The 15,509-nt window shown below is 57.4% G+C and overlaps 1 protein-coding gene across 1 annotated transcript; it reads right to left on the minus strand.

Annotated features, from left to right (window-relative positions):
- Positions 1-33: 33 nt before the first annotated feature.
- On the minus strand, positions 34-14,690 carry THOP1 (thimet oligopeptidase 1). The gene is made up of 13 exons (XM_020895379.2): positions 14,538-14,690; positions 11,403-11,615; positions 8,879-9,027; positions 7,890-7,997; positions 7,380-7,482; positions 5,236-5,396; positions 4,516-4,651; positions 3,963-4,329; positions 3,657-3,858; positions 1,714-1,900; positions 1,454-1,582; positions 668-804; positions 34-516 (listed from the first exon to the last, which is right to left on the minus strand). Exons 1-13 carry the CDS (start codon positions 14,551-14,553, stop codon positions 361-363), a joined length of 2,064 nt encoding a protein of 687 aa, XP_020751038.1. The 5' UTR covers positions 14,554-14,690; the 3' UTR covers positions 34-360.
- Between the last annotated feature and the right edge of the window lie 819 nt (positions 14,691-15,509).

Below are 15,509 nucleotides of genomic sequence, written 5' to 3' on the forward strand. Positions count from 1 at the left end.
TGCAGTGGAAGGGAGGCAGGCAGAGATCAGGACTGAATCTTTTTTTTTTTTAATGGCTGCTTTTCAAAGAACTATTTTTTAACTAGGGAAAACTCCCAGGAAAGGGCTGCATTAGTGCAACAAAGAGGCGTCTTGACCAGACAGGAGACTTTCCAGACACCTCCAGATGGAGACCTTTCAGCCCATGTGGGCCGATGGGGACACAGGGACTGGGCAGGGGGGAGGGGGATGGACACGCAGCCCCTCCCCTGCCCGGTCCCTGGGCTGGAGCCCCCCACCTGCCCCGTCTGGGCACTAAGGCACCTGGACAGGTAGCATGTGGCCGGGCCCGCCAGGGTGGGGGGCCAGAGCCCTATGCCATCAGCAGGCTGGCGGCTCACAGCCCTCCACCTGCAGCCCTTTGCTCAGGAGGAAGGCGTCCTGCTTGGGGTCACGACCCAGGAAGAGCTTCAACATGACACTGGCGTCCTCGGAGCCGCCCGGCCTCAGGATGCAGCTTCTGTAGTCCATGCCGACCTGCCAAGAGGGCGCGGGGCTGGAGGAGGGTTGCGCACCCCTCCCTGGCTCCAAGGGGCCCTCGGCATCACCAGGGAGGAAGGATACCCAGCATCTGGGGGTGTAGGGGGCAGGAGCCCTCAGGGCAATGGGGCCCAGGCCGGTCTCTCACCTTGCCACTCAGGACGCCCTCCTGCTTGAAGCGCGTGTGGAACATGTCAGCAGAGTACACCTCACTCCATAGGTAGCCATAGTACTGGGCGTCATAGCCACCCGCCAGGTGGCCGAAGGTCGCAGGCATGTTGGTCCCTAGGATGGACAAGGAGAGCTCTGGTCATGGCCCCTGGGCCCCCTCAGGATTTTTCCAGAGAGAAGGGCCTCGAAGCAGCCCCGTCTGAGGCCCATGCCACAGGAGGGGAACTGGTCTAACACTTCTAGAAAATGGGGGTCTCGTGGGCAACTGACAGAGGAAAGTAAGTCTTTGCCCACTTTCTGCTCAAGCTCACAAGGGCTCAGCCGGAGCACCGTACGAGGTCAGCTGCTCAGACTCTGACGAGTCGGGGTTCGCTGTGGACAGTGGGCAACGCGCTGGTTACCGCACTCCCTGAAGGGCGTCTCAGAGGCCCGTGGGGGGGGGTGAACGGCGTGTGCACACGCACCAACACACGCATGTTCAAACCTCCACTACTCACACATCCGGGTACAAACCCTCTCCTGACCCCCTGGGCTTCTCACAAAGCATGTGCAGAGCCGCCAGCCTACTGTGGCCCCCACGCGCCACAGCTGGAGGGACAGGCCCAAGGACTGTGGTAGATGAGCCCAGAGGTCAGTGGCTCCTCCTGGGCCTTGGCTGAAGCCTGTCAAACAGTCCCCACGTCATACGTCACTAGATGACTTTCACCACCTGGGCAGTGGCCACCACCCCGACCCCTAAGGCACCCAGCTGGAGCACGGCTACCTGGCGTGGCGGGGACCCCGAGGATCTCCTGGCACAGGCGGGCGTACTCCTTGGCCGGGTCTGCGGCTGTCTGCGTGTGCAAGGCCTGGTCCACCTTGGCCAGGACGATCTGGCGCAGGTTGAAGAGACCTGGGGAGAGGTGGGGGTGGGGAGATGGGGCTGGGTGTGTGTCCGGGCCACTTCCCCCGGGGGGAGGGGAGGAAGGAGGTGGGGCGCTGGGTGTTTGGCGTCTGGGCAGCTCCTTCCTTCCCAAGTCGCACCTGTATTGGCCTGGCGGGACTTGATGAGCTTGTCCAGCAGCTCCTGGGGGATGGAGCTGCCCGTGCGGTAGTGCTGGGACATCCGGAGCAGCGGCTCCGCCTCCCACACCCAATTCTCCAGCATCTGCGACGGGGCCTCCACAAAGTCCCGCTCCACATGCGTCCCGCTGAACATGGCAAACTCGGCCTGTGGGGGCGGGGGAGGGGGGAACTGTAGGAGGCCCCAGACCCTGACCAACCCGGGACACAGGGAGGCAGAGAGCCTGCCGTCCAGCAGGTCACAGCACCCCTCCCCACCCACAGAGTCCTAGATGCAGTGGATCTAGGTGGCCAGCAACGGCAGGGGCTCCTTTCTCCTCTTTCCTGCATCTTGATGTTCTTCCTGAAGACACAGTACCTGATGGCAGTGTGGCTGGAACCCAGGCCTGGCAGAGACAGGGCCAGGTGGGCTGAGTGACCTGGCATGTTCTTCCTGGGACCCAGGGAGGCAATCAGATGTCACTGGCAACTGGACCCTTGCCTTTGGGTTCCAATACCAACTGCAAACAAGCGTCCTTCTCACAGTCTATTGACTGCCCATGTGTGCATTCTCATGTTTTTGGGGGTGATTTCTCTGTTCTAGATGGACTCCCCAGTGTAGGGCTGAAGTGCTATCCACTGACTGGGGTGCAAGAAGGCAGTGAGGTGCTCACGGAGATAGTGCATGTGTCAGATGAGCTCTGCCCAGGTGAGGGTCACAGCCTTGCCAGCCAGGGGCTCAGCATGACTGAACCAACAGCTGGTATCAGACCAGGTGTCGATAAATAGAAACACAGAGCACATGAAGCCGAGTGAGGATCAGTCCTGAAAACCGGGTGACAAAGACTCACGGGAGCCTGGCTCTGCACTGTCTGCAGGGGCGGTGGCTCAGTAACCGCGCCCTCCACATTCACAGTGACTTTATAGCACAGAACTGCCTTGAACACTGAGAATCAGCTATACTGAGAAAGACACAGTGGCTGCGAGGGAGCCATGAGGGTCACCGGCAGAGGAGCGGTCCAGGGACAGCAAGTCATCCCTGAGTGGATCGAGAGGAAGCTGCCCAGGGGAGGGGCGTGGAGGGGGCTAAAGGTGGTGGGGGCGAGGGCTCACACCATAGACAGTAGCACCAAAATGAAGAGCTCAACTACCAAACTTACAGGAAAAAAAATTCAGAAGAAACTCTTTATGCCTTGAGTTAGAGAAGAATTTGCAAAATGTGTGAGGAAACATTTAACAACTTCAAAGTCAAAACATTCTGCTCAGAAATACAGAAGAAGAGGTCCCTCCACAAACGGAAGCATCCCTCAGCCATGAAAAGGAGAGAAGCCCTGACACTCACCACCACGTGGACGAGAACACGACACTCAGTGGGAGGAGCAGACACAGAAGGACACACAGGGTGTGATTCCGCTGATGGGAAACGTCCAGAACAGGCCAAACCACAGACACAGACAGTGGGTTCTTGGCTGTTAGGGGCTGGGGGGTAGGGGTTGGGAGTAATGATGGCTAAGGTGCGTGAGGGACATTTTTGGGGTGATGGAAAATTTACAGAACACGGCACCGGGATGGCCACACAGCTTGGTGAGCTGTTCTGAACTGTCCCCTCACACTCCGGGGCAGCTTGTGTGAGCATGGCTCTCAGGCTGAGGGCTGACCGCAAGAGGGCCAAGCACAAGCACATGTGCAACCAGGTCCCGGGGATGGATGCTCATCCGGGGGGGCCCGATGAGGAAAAGTCCCTGGGACTTAACACATAGGGAACCGGCCCTGCTTATGCCTTTACCCGGGGCTCCCAGCTTCCGGAGCCGCAAGGACATCCCTTGCTGCTGTTCACATATCCAGGGCGTGGGGTTCAGGGACGGAAGCTGGTACCAACCTGCCTGTAGACCACCACGCCCCACCCTCCTCTGCCCCACACCCACCTGGGAGCAGAGCTGGTGCATCACGTGGCCGAACTCATGGAAGTAGGTCTCCACCTCGTCGTGCTGCAGCAGGGAGGGCGCATCGGGTGTGGGCTTGGTGAAGTTGGCCACCATGGCAGCGATGGCGATCTGGCGGCTCCCATCCTTCCGCAGGCAGCCTGGCTGCAGGCCAAAGCAGGCCGCATGCCCATACTTGCCTTCCCTGGGTGGGGACGGGGGACGTGGGGTCAGTCTTGGCTGCTGGGGGTGGGCGGAATGAGTGCCCAACCCAGCCCAGCCTGGCTGATGGGTCCCCTGTGCACACACCGGGGATAGAGGTCCAGGTAGAACTTGCCGATGAGCTTGCCAGAGGCCGCATCCCGCACGGCATACAGTGCCACATCCTCGTGCCACACGGCGGCCCCCTCCTCCAGCTGGAAGCTGAGGCCCAGGAGCTCCTGGTAGATGCCCAGCAGCCCTCGAGTCACCACCTGCATGGGGAAGTACTCCTTGAGTAGATTCTGGTCCACACTGTAGCGTGTCTCCTCCACCTGGTTCATGTAGTAGCGCATGTCCCAGGCGTTGATGCACCCGTCGAAGGCCAGGCCTCGCTGCTCACACTCCACCCTCTTCAGCTCCAGGATCACCGCCCGCTCCTGCTCCCCGAGTGGCTTCAGCTTCTGCGCCAGCTCATCTGTGGGAGATGGGAGGTGTGTGGGGCTCAGCTACCTCCCTCGGCCGCCTCCAGCCCCCACCACTCACCCCACATGACCCCCGAGGGTGGACAGAGCAGGGTTCGCAGGCAGCACCTTGTCCAGTTGAGGTGGCCCCTAGCCCTCACACCTCCCCCCAGGCACCTGGGGCAAGGGGGTGGGGTTACCTAGGAAAGTGGCCACCACCTGGCTGGTCTTGGCCATGTTCATCTCTAGCACGTAGTCGGCATGTGTGCTGAACCCCAGCAGACGTGACTTCTGAGCCCGCAGCCTCACCAGTTCCCTGAGAATGGCACAGTTCTCCTAGAGCCCACAGACGGAAAGATAGACGGTAGCACTGGAGCCATAGGCCAGGTGTCCACGGGAGGGCTCTCAGGTTCCTGGCAGCCATGGCCCCCACGACCCCCTCAACCCCCAGTGCCCGGATTTCTCTGCACTTGGTCCTGTCATAACACATGGTCTTTATAATCCATGGGGCCTCCCTGGGCTCAGGGCTCTGCCGGCACCTGAGGGCTTCACTCAGCCTCCCCAGCTAGTGGGACAGACACAGAGTGACATCGACCAGGTTCATTTACGAGGAGAAATACGCCTGTTCACAACAGGAACCCTAACTACACCCGGAAGCTGACAGAGAACGTCCAGAAGGATAAGGGGCCAGGAGCTGGTGGCCAGCAGTGCTGTCTCCACAGCACCAAGGCCCTAACCCAGGACTCTGCCCCAGTCAAGTCCATGGCCAGGAGAGGGAAGTGCCAACCCCTCCCATCCAGACCAGCCCTGGGATTGGCAAGCTCAGCAGCCCTTGGGGGCTGAGCCAGACCCGGGGACGCTGAGAGGGCAGACCGAGATCGGGCCCTGCTGGGCACTGAGCAGTGGAGGTGCTTCCTTACCTCCTTGCACCGGCAGTTGAAGGCCTCCTCCACTTTCCTCCGGGTCTCGGGCACATGGCATTTCTTCAGGAGGGGAAAGTAGTGTGGGTACTTGAGCGTGACCTTCAGTTTCTCATCCTCGGTCTTCTCCAGTGAATTTATAAAGTCTTCAGGGAGCCCTCCTGTTGGGGCCAAATTGGGGGCTCTGAAGGGACTGGCAAGCCACCCAGCTGAGGTGGGAGGGGTGGAAGCCCCCGCTGCATGGGAGGTGAGGAATGAGATGGCAGGCTGGGCTTCCCCATGCCCTTTGCAGGCATCTGCACTCAGGGAGCTCTGCTCCCTCAGGATGCCCTCAGGGAGGGGGAGGTGGAGCTTGTCCGGTCATCCCAGGTCGGCCTGCACCCCGGAACAGGCGCCACCCTGGGACAGTGTGGACTGCCGCCTCCTCCCATGTCCTTCCTGGGTGAGAGGCCGCAGGAGGAGGTGGAACCTGCTAGGTGGGCTTCCCAGCTCCGGGCGACTGAGGGACCCAGGAGCAATAGCTCCCTGGGAGCCAGACCTCAGTTCCAACCACCCTGCTGGAGCCAGGCCAGGGAGAGGACACAGCGAGCCCAGCTCAGTCCATGTCCAACAGGAGGTGCTTCAAGAACTACGGGGACGCGTCCATTTGAAGGGGCCAAACTGGGACAATGAGCATCTAAGAAAGTGAGGACAGCAAGGACACCCCCAGTGGACAGACCAGGGCCTAGAAGCCCGTGGATGCAAGGACATGGCTAGGGCTGTGGGGGGCTAGTTCTGACACACGGGAGGACACCCACTAAGACAGGGCCAGGACACGAGCTGGTGACAGTGGGAGGAGCTGCAGCCTTCAGGATTCCTGGGAGAAATGACTGATCATGAGGGGCAAACAGCCGACACTACAGAGGCGATGCCGGGTGGAAGTCAGTTTAGCCTAGGGATGAGGACTTAGTAAAAGAAGACAGGGTTTTATACATGTATACACAACTCTCTCTAGAGGCTGGGGTGGGGGAGAAAACAGAGACACAACACACTACCTACGTTCCTGTAAAATAACACCCCAGAGCCTTTCGCAACCCAGAGAAATGACCCGGCATGGCTCCTGCTCAGCTGGGACTGAAACCCTGTCAGGCGGCCACACATGTCCAGCTGCCATCCCAGCCCCGTGAGACAGGTCACCGGGGCTGTGAGTGGCTGTTCCATGTGCTGGGGGTTCACATTCCTGCCCAGGAGGCCAGGCTGAACTAGCTGGGCCCTGGGCTGGACAGTGGGCAGAAAAGCAGCCAGCCCCACAGGACGGTGGATTCCAGAGGCCCGGGATGGCCCTTTGGCCTGAAAACCTTAGGAGTCACATGGGCCTTGCTGCCAGGGACAGAGCAGTGGGGACAAAAAGTCAGAGTGGCAGAGGTCAGCGTGATGGACCTGAAGCTCCTGCTCAGGACAGAGCACATCCATGTCCCCGAGTCTCTGCTGGCCAGAGGCCCAAGCAGTATCACAGCATATGGGACAGCACTGTTGGACCCCCGGGCAGGGCTCACAGGCCACTACCCATCTGCCTGGATTCTGCATAATTGTCAGTATGGGTAAAAAGGAAGCAAGTCTGTCAACAGGGAAGGCATCTGGAGAGATCAGAAAGGAACGTGAGGCTTAACTTGAGCTGATCGGGGCCAGAAATGTAAAGATAGTCATCAGGATGGGTGGGGACCCCATCCCAACGGCCTGTACCTGGGGGCGCAGGAGGCACGGTCCCTGGTGACAGGTCTGGAGGCCCCAGTGCAGGAGCTGCACATACACAAGGAGGCCAGGTCCGGGGTGTGCATGGGGTCTCCCTGGTACTATTCTCGCCACTTTCCCACAGGCACCAAATTTTCAAAATAAGGCATTTGGGGAAGAAGGTAGAAGCTGAGAAAGCCTCCCAGGCCCCAGGCCTTCAAGCCCCCATGCAGAGCCAGACTGGGAGGACACCATGAGTTAAAGGATCACACCTCATAGAGCAGGGCCGGGCAGAACCTCAGCAGACAGACCCCAGCACTGCCCAAGGAAGGATCCAGGACCTTGGGCTCCAAACTCCTGGAGCGCCCCTGGGGGAGGAGGCCCTCCCAGGGAATACTCCCCTCCCCTGCCCGTTACCCTGTGCACCCGCGCACCCAGCTCCTCGCGTGTGAACGGCAGGAAGGTCGTATCCTCGTTGAGGTTCTTGTTGAAGTCGATGCACAGGAGACTCAGCTTCTTCTTGATGCTCTTGATTTTCTGATGGATAAAGACTGTTGTGAGAGTCCAGGGGAATGGAAAGAGTGGGGGGTTCTAGATTCGGGGCTCCCCAGGAGTTGTGCTGAGCTCAGATATCTGAAGCCTAGACCCCAGGCCCCTGTTCGTGCTTCCCAGTGATCAGTGAAGGGCCTGGAAGTAGGGGTGCCCCATAGAGACCACCACTCTCAGAGCCCTGGGGAATCTAAGCTTTGGCCATCTTAAGGGATCTAAACTGTTCATTCAGAGTCCATCTGGTTTTCAAAAACAGAAACTGACCAGCCTGGGTTCAGGAACAAGGAGGAGGGGTGCTGAGGAAAGAGCTGGCTCCCCTGGGCCCTGGGCCAGGGTGGGGGCTGGGCCTGGGCCTCGGGCATGGGGGTGAGGGTCATCACAGGCTAGGCTCTCACTTCCTGTGTCTCCTCTGGCAGGTGCAGCCCGTTCCTCCGGCCCAGTTTGATTAGTCGCTCCAGGTACCTTGATGCCTCTGGTCTCAGCGAGTCCTTCTGGACCTTCTCCTGGAACAAGAAAACCATAGAGATGGTGCCAAATGCTTGCGAGGCTGTGGGGAAGCAGGATGTCATCATTGAAAGGAATGTAGAATGGTGCAGTCACGCTGGAAGGGAGTTTGCAGGTTCCCTGAAAAGCGAAACTTCCTAACAAAGCAGCTATCGCAGGACTCAGCACTGCAGGCCCGAGCACTGACCCAGGGAACCAGATTCAAGTCCACATAGGACCTTGCGTGACTGAGGACAGTCCCAAACCAAAGCTGCCAGGGGCCTCCCCAGGGCAATGGATGGAGCAGCTCTGTCAATGTCAGGACCCTGCTGTGACACTGACCTGTCACAAGACGTGACTTCGGGGACAACCGGACAAAGCTCAACTGGGACCTCTCTGAATCGTTTCTAACAACAAGATGTGAGCCTATAATGGTCTCAATAAACACTTCAGTTAAACACTGCCTGTGCTTTCTGAGGCCCCAGTCCCTGAGTCTGCACAAAGTACCCCAGGGTCTTCCTGGTTCTGACGCGGACATGTCTGGCAGGTTCTAAGAACCACCCACCAGCCATGCGAGGAGCATATGCAGTCCCTTGACGGTGGCAGCAGTGCTCAGCGGGCACCACCAGGGAGGCAGGAAATGCACACCCCTGTCACTGGTCCCTTTACCGCACGAGGGAGATGGGATGTCCCCTTGAGGTGACCCCAGCAAGGTCAGGGATGTGAGATGACATGTGCACATGGGAAGGCACTGCACACCTTTCCTCCCTCCTGTCTCTAACACTGTCTGTTGTGGAAAAACGGTCCCACTGCCCCCTGCAGGGCTCTGTCCACCTCATGAAGCCTGGGAGCGGGACCTCTCCATCTGGGAGGTCCACACTCTGGCCCGGCCCTCACTCACCTGCAGCCAGACGATCCTCTGGTACACATCCTGCCTCATGCTCATTTCCACATCGAACTCCGACAGCTTCTTGTCCGCCTCCGTGCTGGCTGTGCGGATGTCCTTGGAGGGAGAGACGTGCTGGGGGAAGTCAAGGATGTTCCTCTGAACTGAAATGGGGAGACAGTACAGGTGAGAGAATGGCCCCGCAGAGAAACAGGCAGGTGCAGCCCTGGGTGAGAGACGAGCATGGTTAACCCTGTCCTCAGGGACTCGTGGTCCAGATGGGACGGGACTCAGCTCTGGACACCTCAAGCCGAGAAGGACGGAAACAGGGAGCAGGATGAGACCAGGAGAGGCTGAAGGGACTCAGCGCCAGAAAGGCGCCTTGGCGGCCCATGGCCATGCTGCAGGGTGCCAACAATTTTATACTTCATGGCGCACCATGTGCATGAGATAGTGGGCATGTGGCGACTGTGAGAACATACACTTCTGCTGTGTCACCATGTGACCCACAGCCCCACTCTCAGGTGGACACCCGAGAGGAGCAGAACACTGTCCGCCCAAAAAACGGTCACACATCATCAGAGCAGTGTGATCTGCAGTGACCAACAGTGGACACAACCCAGATATCTGTCAGCAGACGACTGGACACACATGTGCCTCTGCACACGGGAGCATCACTCAGCCAAGAAAGAAGAGAAGCCCTGACACTCGCTACCACATGAACAGACCCTGAGAACAATATGCTCAGTAAGAGAGGCAGACACGGAAGGACACACACGGTGTGATTCCACTGATGGGAAACGTGCAGAACAGGCAGGTCCACAGACACAGAGAGTGGGTTCACACTGTCAGGAAGTGACTGCTAATGGAGATGGGGGACCTCTTTGGGGTAATGGAAGGTTCTAGAATTTAGATACTGGTGATGGCTGTATATGCTAAATACACTAAAAACCAATGAAATCTAGGATTAATGTGGGCAGATTACATGGTATATGAAATGTATCTCAGCAGTTCTTTTATACCACTGTGTGGTATACAGGAACTCAGTTGCCCAACTAGGGATTGAACCTGCACCCCCAGCAGTGGAAGCGTGGAGTCCTAATCATCAGACCATCAGGGAAGCCCCCTTCAACAGAGCAGTTTTTTCAAAAGTGTGTACTTTGAGGGGGGGGTGGGGGGGAGGGCGAGGGGCTTGAAGGACCATCATGGTTTGGTGGCTTCCATGGCCCCAGGCCACTGAGAACGTCCCAGGGCTGGTGGGTCAGCTGCACAGTGGACCCTCCAGAGGCGGTGACCTGCTTAGCTGACTGGACCAAACACGGCAGGGTCTGAGGGGGCCCTGACACCAGCTGCCCGATAGTGAGCCATGAAAAGGACAGAGGCGGCCTCTGTGCATGTGACGGCTCTGAGCATGACAACAGAACAGCAGAGTGTGGGATTAGTTTAGGCGGCGGGTTGGGCCGAGGGGGCACGGGAAGGGGCACCAGGCTGGGCTCAGCCTGCACTCAGACAGCCCAACACCCAGCAAGGCAGGGTAAGGGGCTTCCCAGATGGTCCAGTGGCTAAGACTCCAAACTCCCAGTGCAGGGGGCACAGGTTCAATCCCTGGTCTGGGAACTAGATCCCACATCCCACATGGCATACCCAAAAAAACAAAAAAAAAGTAAAAAAATAATATAATTTGGTCTACTGAGGGGAAATGGAAAGGCCACAGGAGTGGGGGTGGAGAGACTAGATCTTGTCTGGCAGGGTCATGCCCCAGGTGGGAATTTGCACCAACCAGCCTCCAGAACCTCCTGCCGGAGATGAGAGGGGAGACTGAGGTCTGTCCCACCCCAGCAGGTGACTGGGGGGCAAAACTGGCCTATGGGCTCTTGATCCACTGCCTGCACCATGGCCCCCACCTCTGAGCCCATGGCACCCTGGCCCCCATGGAGTGGCCCCTCTGAAGTCTGAGCAGGCAGCCGGGCCCAGCACACCCAGCACCATGCAGCATCAGGGACACGTGAGGATCCTGCAGCCGGAGTTCAGGGATTCTAGATGGTTCTCAGAGAAACAGCTTTCCCAGAGATGCCGAGACAGGGGTTTCCCTGGCTCAGCGTTCTCCGCCTCGTCAGCCTCTGCAGACGGGGCTTGGGAGGCGGACTGAGGACCTGTCTGACCGCACAAAGCTGTAGGACAGACCCCATGGATGACAGAAGGGGAGAAACTCCAGAGTGACGAGAAGGGCGCCCCAGGGCATCAGGTTACCCAGAGGACAAGGAGGTAGCAGGGAGCAGAAAACCAAAGGGGACCAAGTTCAGCCACTCAGAGGAAACAAACAACCCCTGGGGCTCCAGTTTCAAGGCTGGCAGGTAAGCTGGTCTGATGACACCCATTCTGGGCCCTCAGATGATGCAGCCCCGGGGGATAGTGCAAGCCAGCCAGGCCTGGCTGCCTCCCGCTGACCAGGGCCCACCAGGGGTCCTTCCCAGCCAGCACCTCTCTCCACTGCATCCCTGGGAAGGAGGTGGCGTTGCCAGGTCTGGGCATGGCTCACCTGTGTAGGACACCTCCACGTCAGCCAGCGCCTTGAGCGTGTTCTCATAGGACACATCCTGGGGCTCCTGGGCGCCCACGCGGTCATACACACGCTTGGTCTGCTCGATGAGTTCGGTGGTGAGCTCGGCGATCTGCTGGGCACTCAGGTCCCACCGGAGGTGGTTCACAGCAGAGCACGGTGCCGCCACATCCAGGGCATCCCCTGTGCAGGCTGGACCCAGGAAACAGACCCCATACCCGGCAGGTCTGTGTCAAGCCCGCAATCGGGGTCAGAGTAACAGGGTGGGGGGAGACCCTAGGGCTGTGTGTGGATGCGTGGCATGATCTGTCCTCAAGCATAAGGGGATCCTGCCCCCCAGGGAACACTGTGGTTGTCACAATCAGAGAGTGATACCACTGCATCACTGGGGTCAGGCATGCTGCTCAACATCCCAAAGTGCCCAGACAGTCCCCGCAGGACCCCCAAAGTCATCAGTGCTGAGCATATACCTGCATTTCACTGAAAGAACACCGGCCTGCAGGGTGAACCCCGAGTTCCCTGAATGTGACACATGACGTGTATACTGTGTTACTTTTCTAAAAGAGGGGGAAGCCCTGACAATTAAGACTTCCCCAGCCCCCAGCCCTCCCCCTCCACCAAGAGTTTTCTGGATGACAGTCTGGTCTCTACCGACAGCTGTCAGTTAAAAAATCTTTGGGCGGTGTTCTGTGGTGTACTTGCCCTCACTGGGTTCCAAGATAGTTCTGTCCTCTGCACCCTAGGTTGCCCATGTCACAGATGGGAACCCTTTGATCACCTGATTCCATAGCCAGCAAGCAATACGGATGGTTCAAAGTCGAACAGCCAACATCTGCTCCCATGCCGTGAACTAGCAGATGGCGCTCACCCCATCTTTGGAAATCTGCACACCCTGTGGTTGGGTCCTGTCCCCTTTTCAGGGCTCCACTCAGGACTAAAGTTCAAACCCTTTATCAGAGTCTACACCTGCGGTTGCCAAACACTGTCCCAACTGTTTCTGTCTAGCCCCTGAGCTAAAGGTGATTTTGCTGTGACCAAGAAGTTGTGTGGCCTGCCTGCCAAGTCTAAAACACTTGGCCCTACACAGACAGGTTCACTGACCCCTGCTCTACTTGGTCCAGACTCTACTGGGTCCAGCACAGCAGGTCTGACCAGCTAGTTTGGTCAATTTCTCTGTTCCCGGCCACACAGGCTTTCTTCGAGGTTTCCTGAGCCTTCCTACAGTTGTCCCCTCTGCCCAGAGCCCTACCATATCAGTGTTCCTTTTCACATCCCTTTTTCAGAGAGGCCCATGATGGCGTTCCTATAGTATCTGTAGGTTGGCCTATACCTGTCTCAAGTTACTTGAGTTAATGAATAAAGCCTGTGCTTTCCCTCCAGCTGGGTGAAGGGCACCTAACAAGCAAGCAGAAGGGGCTGCTCTAGGAAACGTCTACCAGTGCTTCATTCCCTACTTCTGGCAGGCAGGAGTGGTGCAAGGCCACATGGTCCTGAACGCCCTGATTTTCAAAACATTAGGGTGGGGGTGTCTTTGCAGGAAGCTGCTGGCTCAGGCCTGTGTTTGGTGTCTCTGGGTAGCATTTTTTTTTTTTTTTTTTTTAACAGTATTATCAACACTTGTGGCTGGATCATTCTCTGTGTGGGGCCATCCTGGGCACTGTGGAATGCTGAGCAGCACCCCTGGTCCCCATCCACTCAATGCCAGGAGTACCCCCAGTCATGATGACCATAGATATCCCCAGACATGACCCCCACAGGAAGACATAATCACCCCAGCTGAGAAAAGAAAAAGTCCCTTAAATCAATAGAGGTTAGATTTTTCCAGCCAAATGGCTGCTTCAAACTTAGGGAAAATCTTTGCAGGATAATTTGGATTTCAAGAACTGCAGAAGAGGGACTGTGAGTCTGCATTTGAGTTGGCAGTAAAGGAGGGCTCCAGGAGCTCAGGAAAGGTGGGAGACCTGAGTGAACTGCAATTGTCAAGAAAATCTTTTGGTGGAGCTAGGGTTTGAAAACTTTGAGCAGGCATGTTTGTAAACATTCACTGTCACCTATGTGCCAGGTCTCTGATCTAACAATCCTGAACCAAAGAAAGCCTGAATAAACATAATTATGATTATCATCATTAATACAATTATCATCATCATTGTAATAGGCTGCAGAGAGAACTGGAGGAGGATAGGTTGGGCAAGACAAAATTTGAGGAGGCCCTACTCAACATCCTGGGCGACTTCCTAAAACACGGTTGGTATGCAGGTGACTGCTGCTAAGTCACTTCAGTCGTGTTCGACTGTGTGTGACCCCATAGACGTCAGCCCACCAGGCTCCCCCGTCTCTGGGATTCTCCAGGCAAGAACACTGGAGTGGGTTGCCATTTCCTTCTCCAATGAGTAAAAGTGAAAGTGAGGTCGCTTAGTCGTGTCCGACTCTTAGTGACCCCATGGATTGCAGCCTACCAGGCTCCTCCATCCATGGGATTTTCCAGGCAAGAGTACTGGAGTGGGGTGCCATTGCCTTCTCCGATGCAGGTGACATTGCTCCCCTAAAGGAAAACCCTTCTGTGGTGCCCCATTGCGCTTCACATAAAAGGGACCTGCAGCTGTGCCCTAGCCAAAATGACTTGTTGCTCCCCAAACGTCTCAATGGTGTGCTTGCCTCCCTCGCGGTTCCCACCACCTGGGACAGCTGCTTCTCCCCGCCAAGTCCAGGCTGAATGAAATGCCACCTCCTCCGAGAAGCCCTCCAGGACCGCCCTCCCTAAAGAAGCACCACCAGCCCTGGCACCGATCACTGTCTAAAGCCCCCGCTTGCTTTTTGCCTGTCGAACGTCCGGCTGTGGAACTAAGTCTAGAACTCCATTGGAGTCCACCTCAGGGCAGACCAATCCTCAGAAGTAATGGACTTTGCCGAATGAGTGAAGCGCTGAAAAACCTGGATCATTCATTCGGCAACCGAGGGGGCGGGGTTCCAGACTCGCCGACCCCCATCCCCAGCCTGGGCCCAGGTCACTCGAGGGTCACTGGCTCCGTTCTAAGGCCCCAGGGGCGACCCCGGGGAAGAGGCACGGGGCTCCCGGGTCCGACAAGAAGAGCCACGCCAAGAGACGGCCTGTACCTGCAGGAGGCTTCATAGCTGGCGGGTGTGCACCGGCGGCCCCTGCCTCCACCTGGTCCGTGTAGGCGCAGCGGCCGGCAGACTCCGTCCACTCAGAGATCGCAAATCTCCAGACCGAGGCGCCCGCCGCCCGCGCGCTCACAGAATGCTGGGAGACGCGTGCGCTGGAGGGCAGGGCGCTTGCGCACCCTAGCTCCGCCCAAAACCCTTGGCGGTGCGCCAGACGACTGACTCACTCTGCGCCTGCGCCGGAGCCACCCCCGTTCGTCATTTGCTCTCGGTGGTGAGAGGGTGGAGCTTTAGCGGAGGCGAGGGAGAGGCGTTTCCGTGGATACCCGCACAGCTGGCGCCTCCTAGCTTTTTCGCTGGGCTCTTTCAGGCAGTAGTTGGCTTGGGCTTCCAGCGCCTGTATTAATTTATATTAGCCTCTTTTCTACATTTGTTGTGTATTTGTCTGGCTTTACAACCTTTCTCCCTTAAGTAAGGTCATCCGTGATCGCTTACCATGTCTCAGGCGCTTATCCCATTCCCGGTATCCTGCCCAGTTTCAAGTATCTAATGAATAAAGAAGGTGCGCCACATACATTAGCTGAAACCAGTTGGTCAATAAAATTAAACACACATTTACTTAAAAAACAAAACTGTCTGTAAGCAAGTAAGTGTTGTTGAGAAAGCTTCAGAAAACGGATCCAGGACTTTAAACAACAGGTGTTTTGAAACAGCGCAGTTGCCTGACCTAGGGGTCATTGGTTAAAACAGAATCTTGAGGCGGTCCAGAGGTTAGGACTCTACTCGTTCACGTTGGCGATGGACAGGGAGGCCTAGCGTGCTGCGGTTCATGGGGTTGCAAAGAGTCGGAAACGACCGAGCGACTGAACTGAACTGAACTGAACTTTCACTGAAAGGGACACAGGCTTGATTCCTTCTCGGTAGGGCCCCAAAGAGTCGGACACGACTGAGCATGCACGTATG

Source organism: Odocoileus virginianus, chromosome 3 (genome assembly GCF_023699985.2).
Source record: "Odocoileus virginianus isolate 20LAN1187 ecotype Illinois chromosome 3, Ovbor_1.2, whole genome shotgun sequence".
In the NCBI taxonomy this organism is placed as follows: Eukaryota; Metazoa; Chordata; class Mammalia; order Artiodactyla; family Cervidae; genus Odocoileus; species Odocoileus virginianus.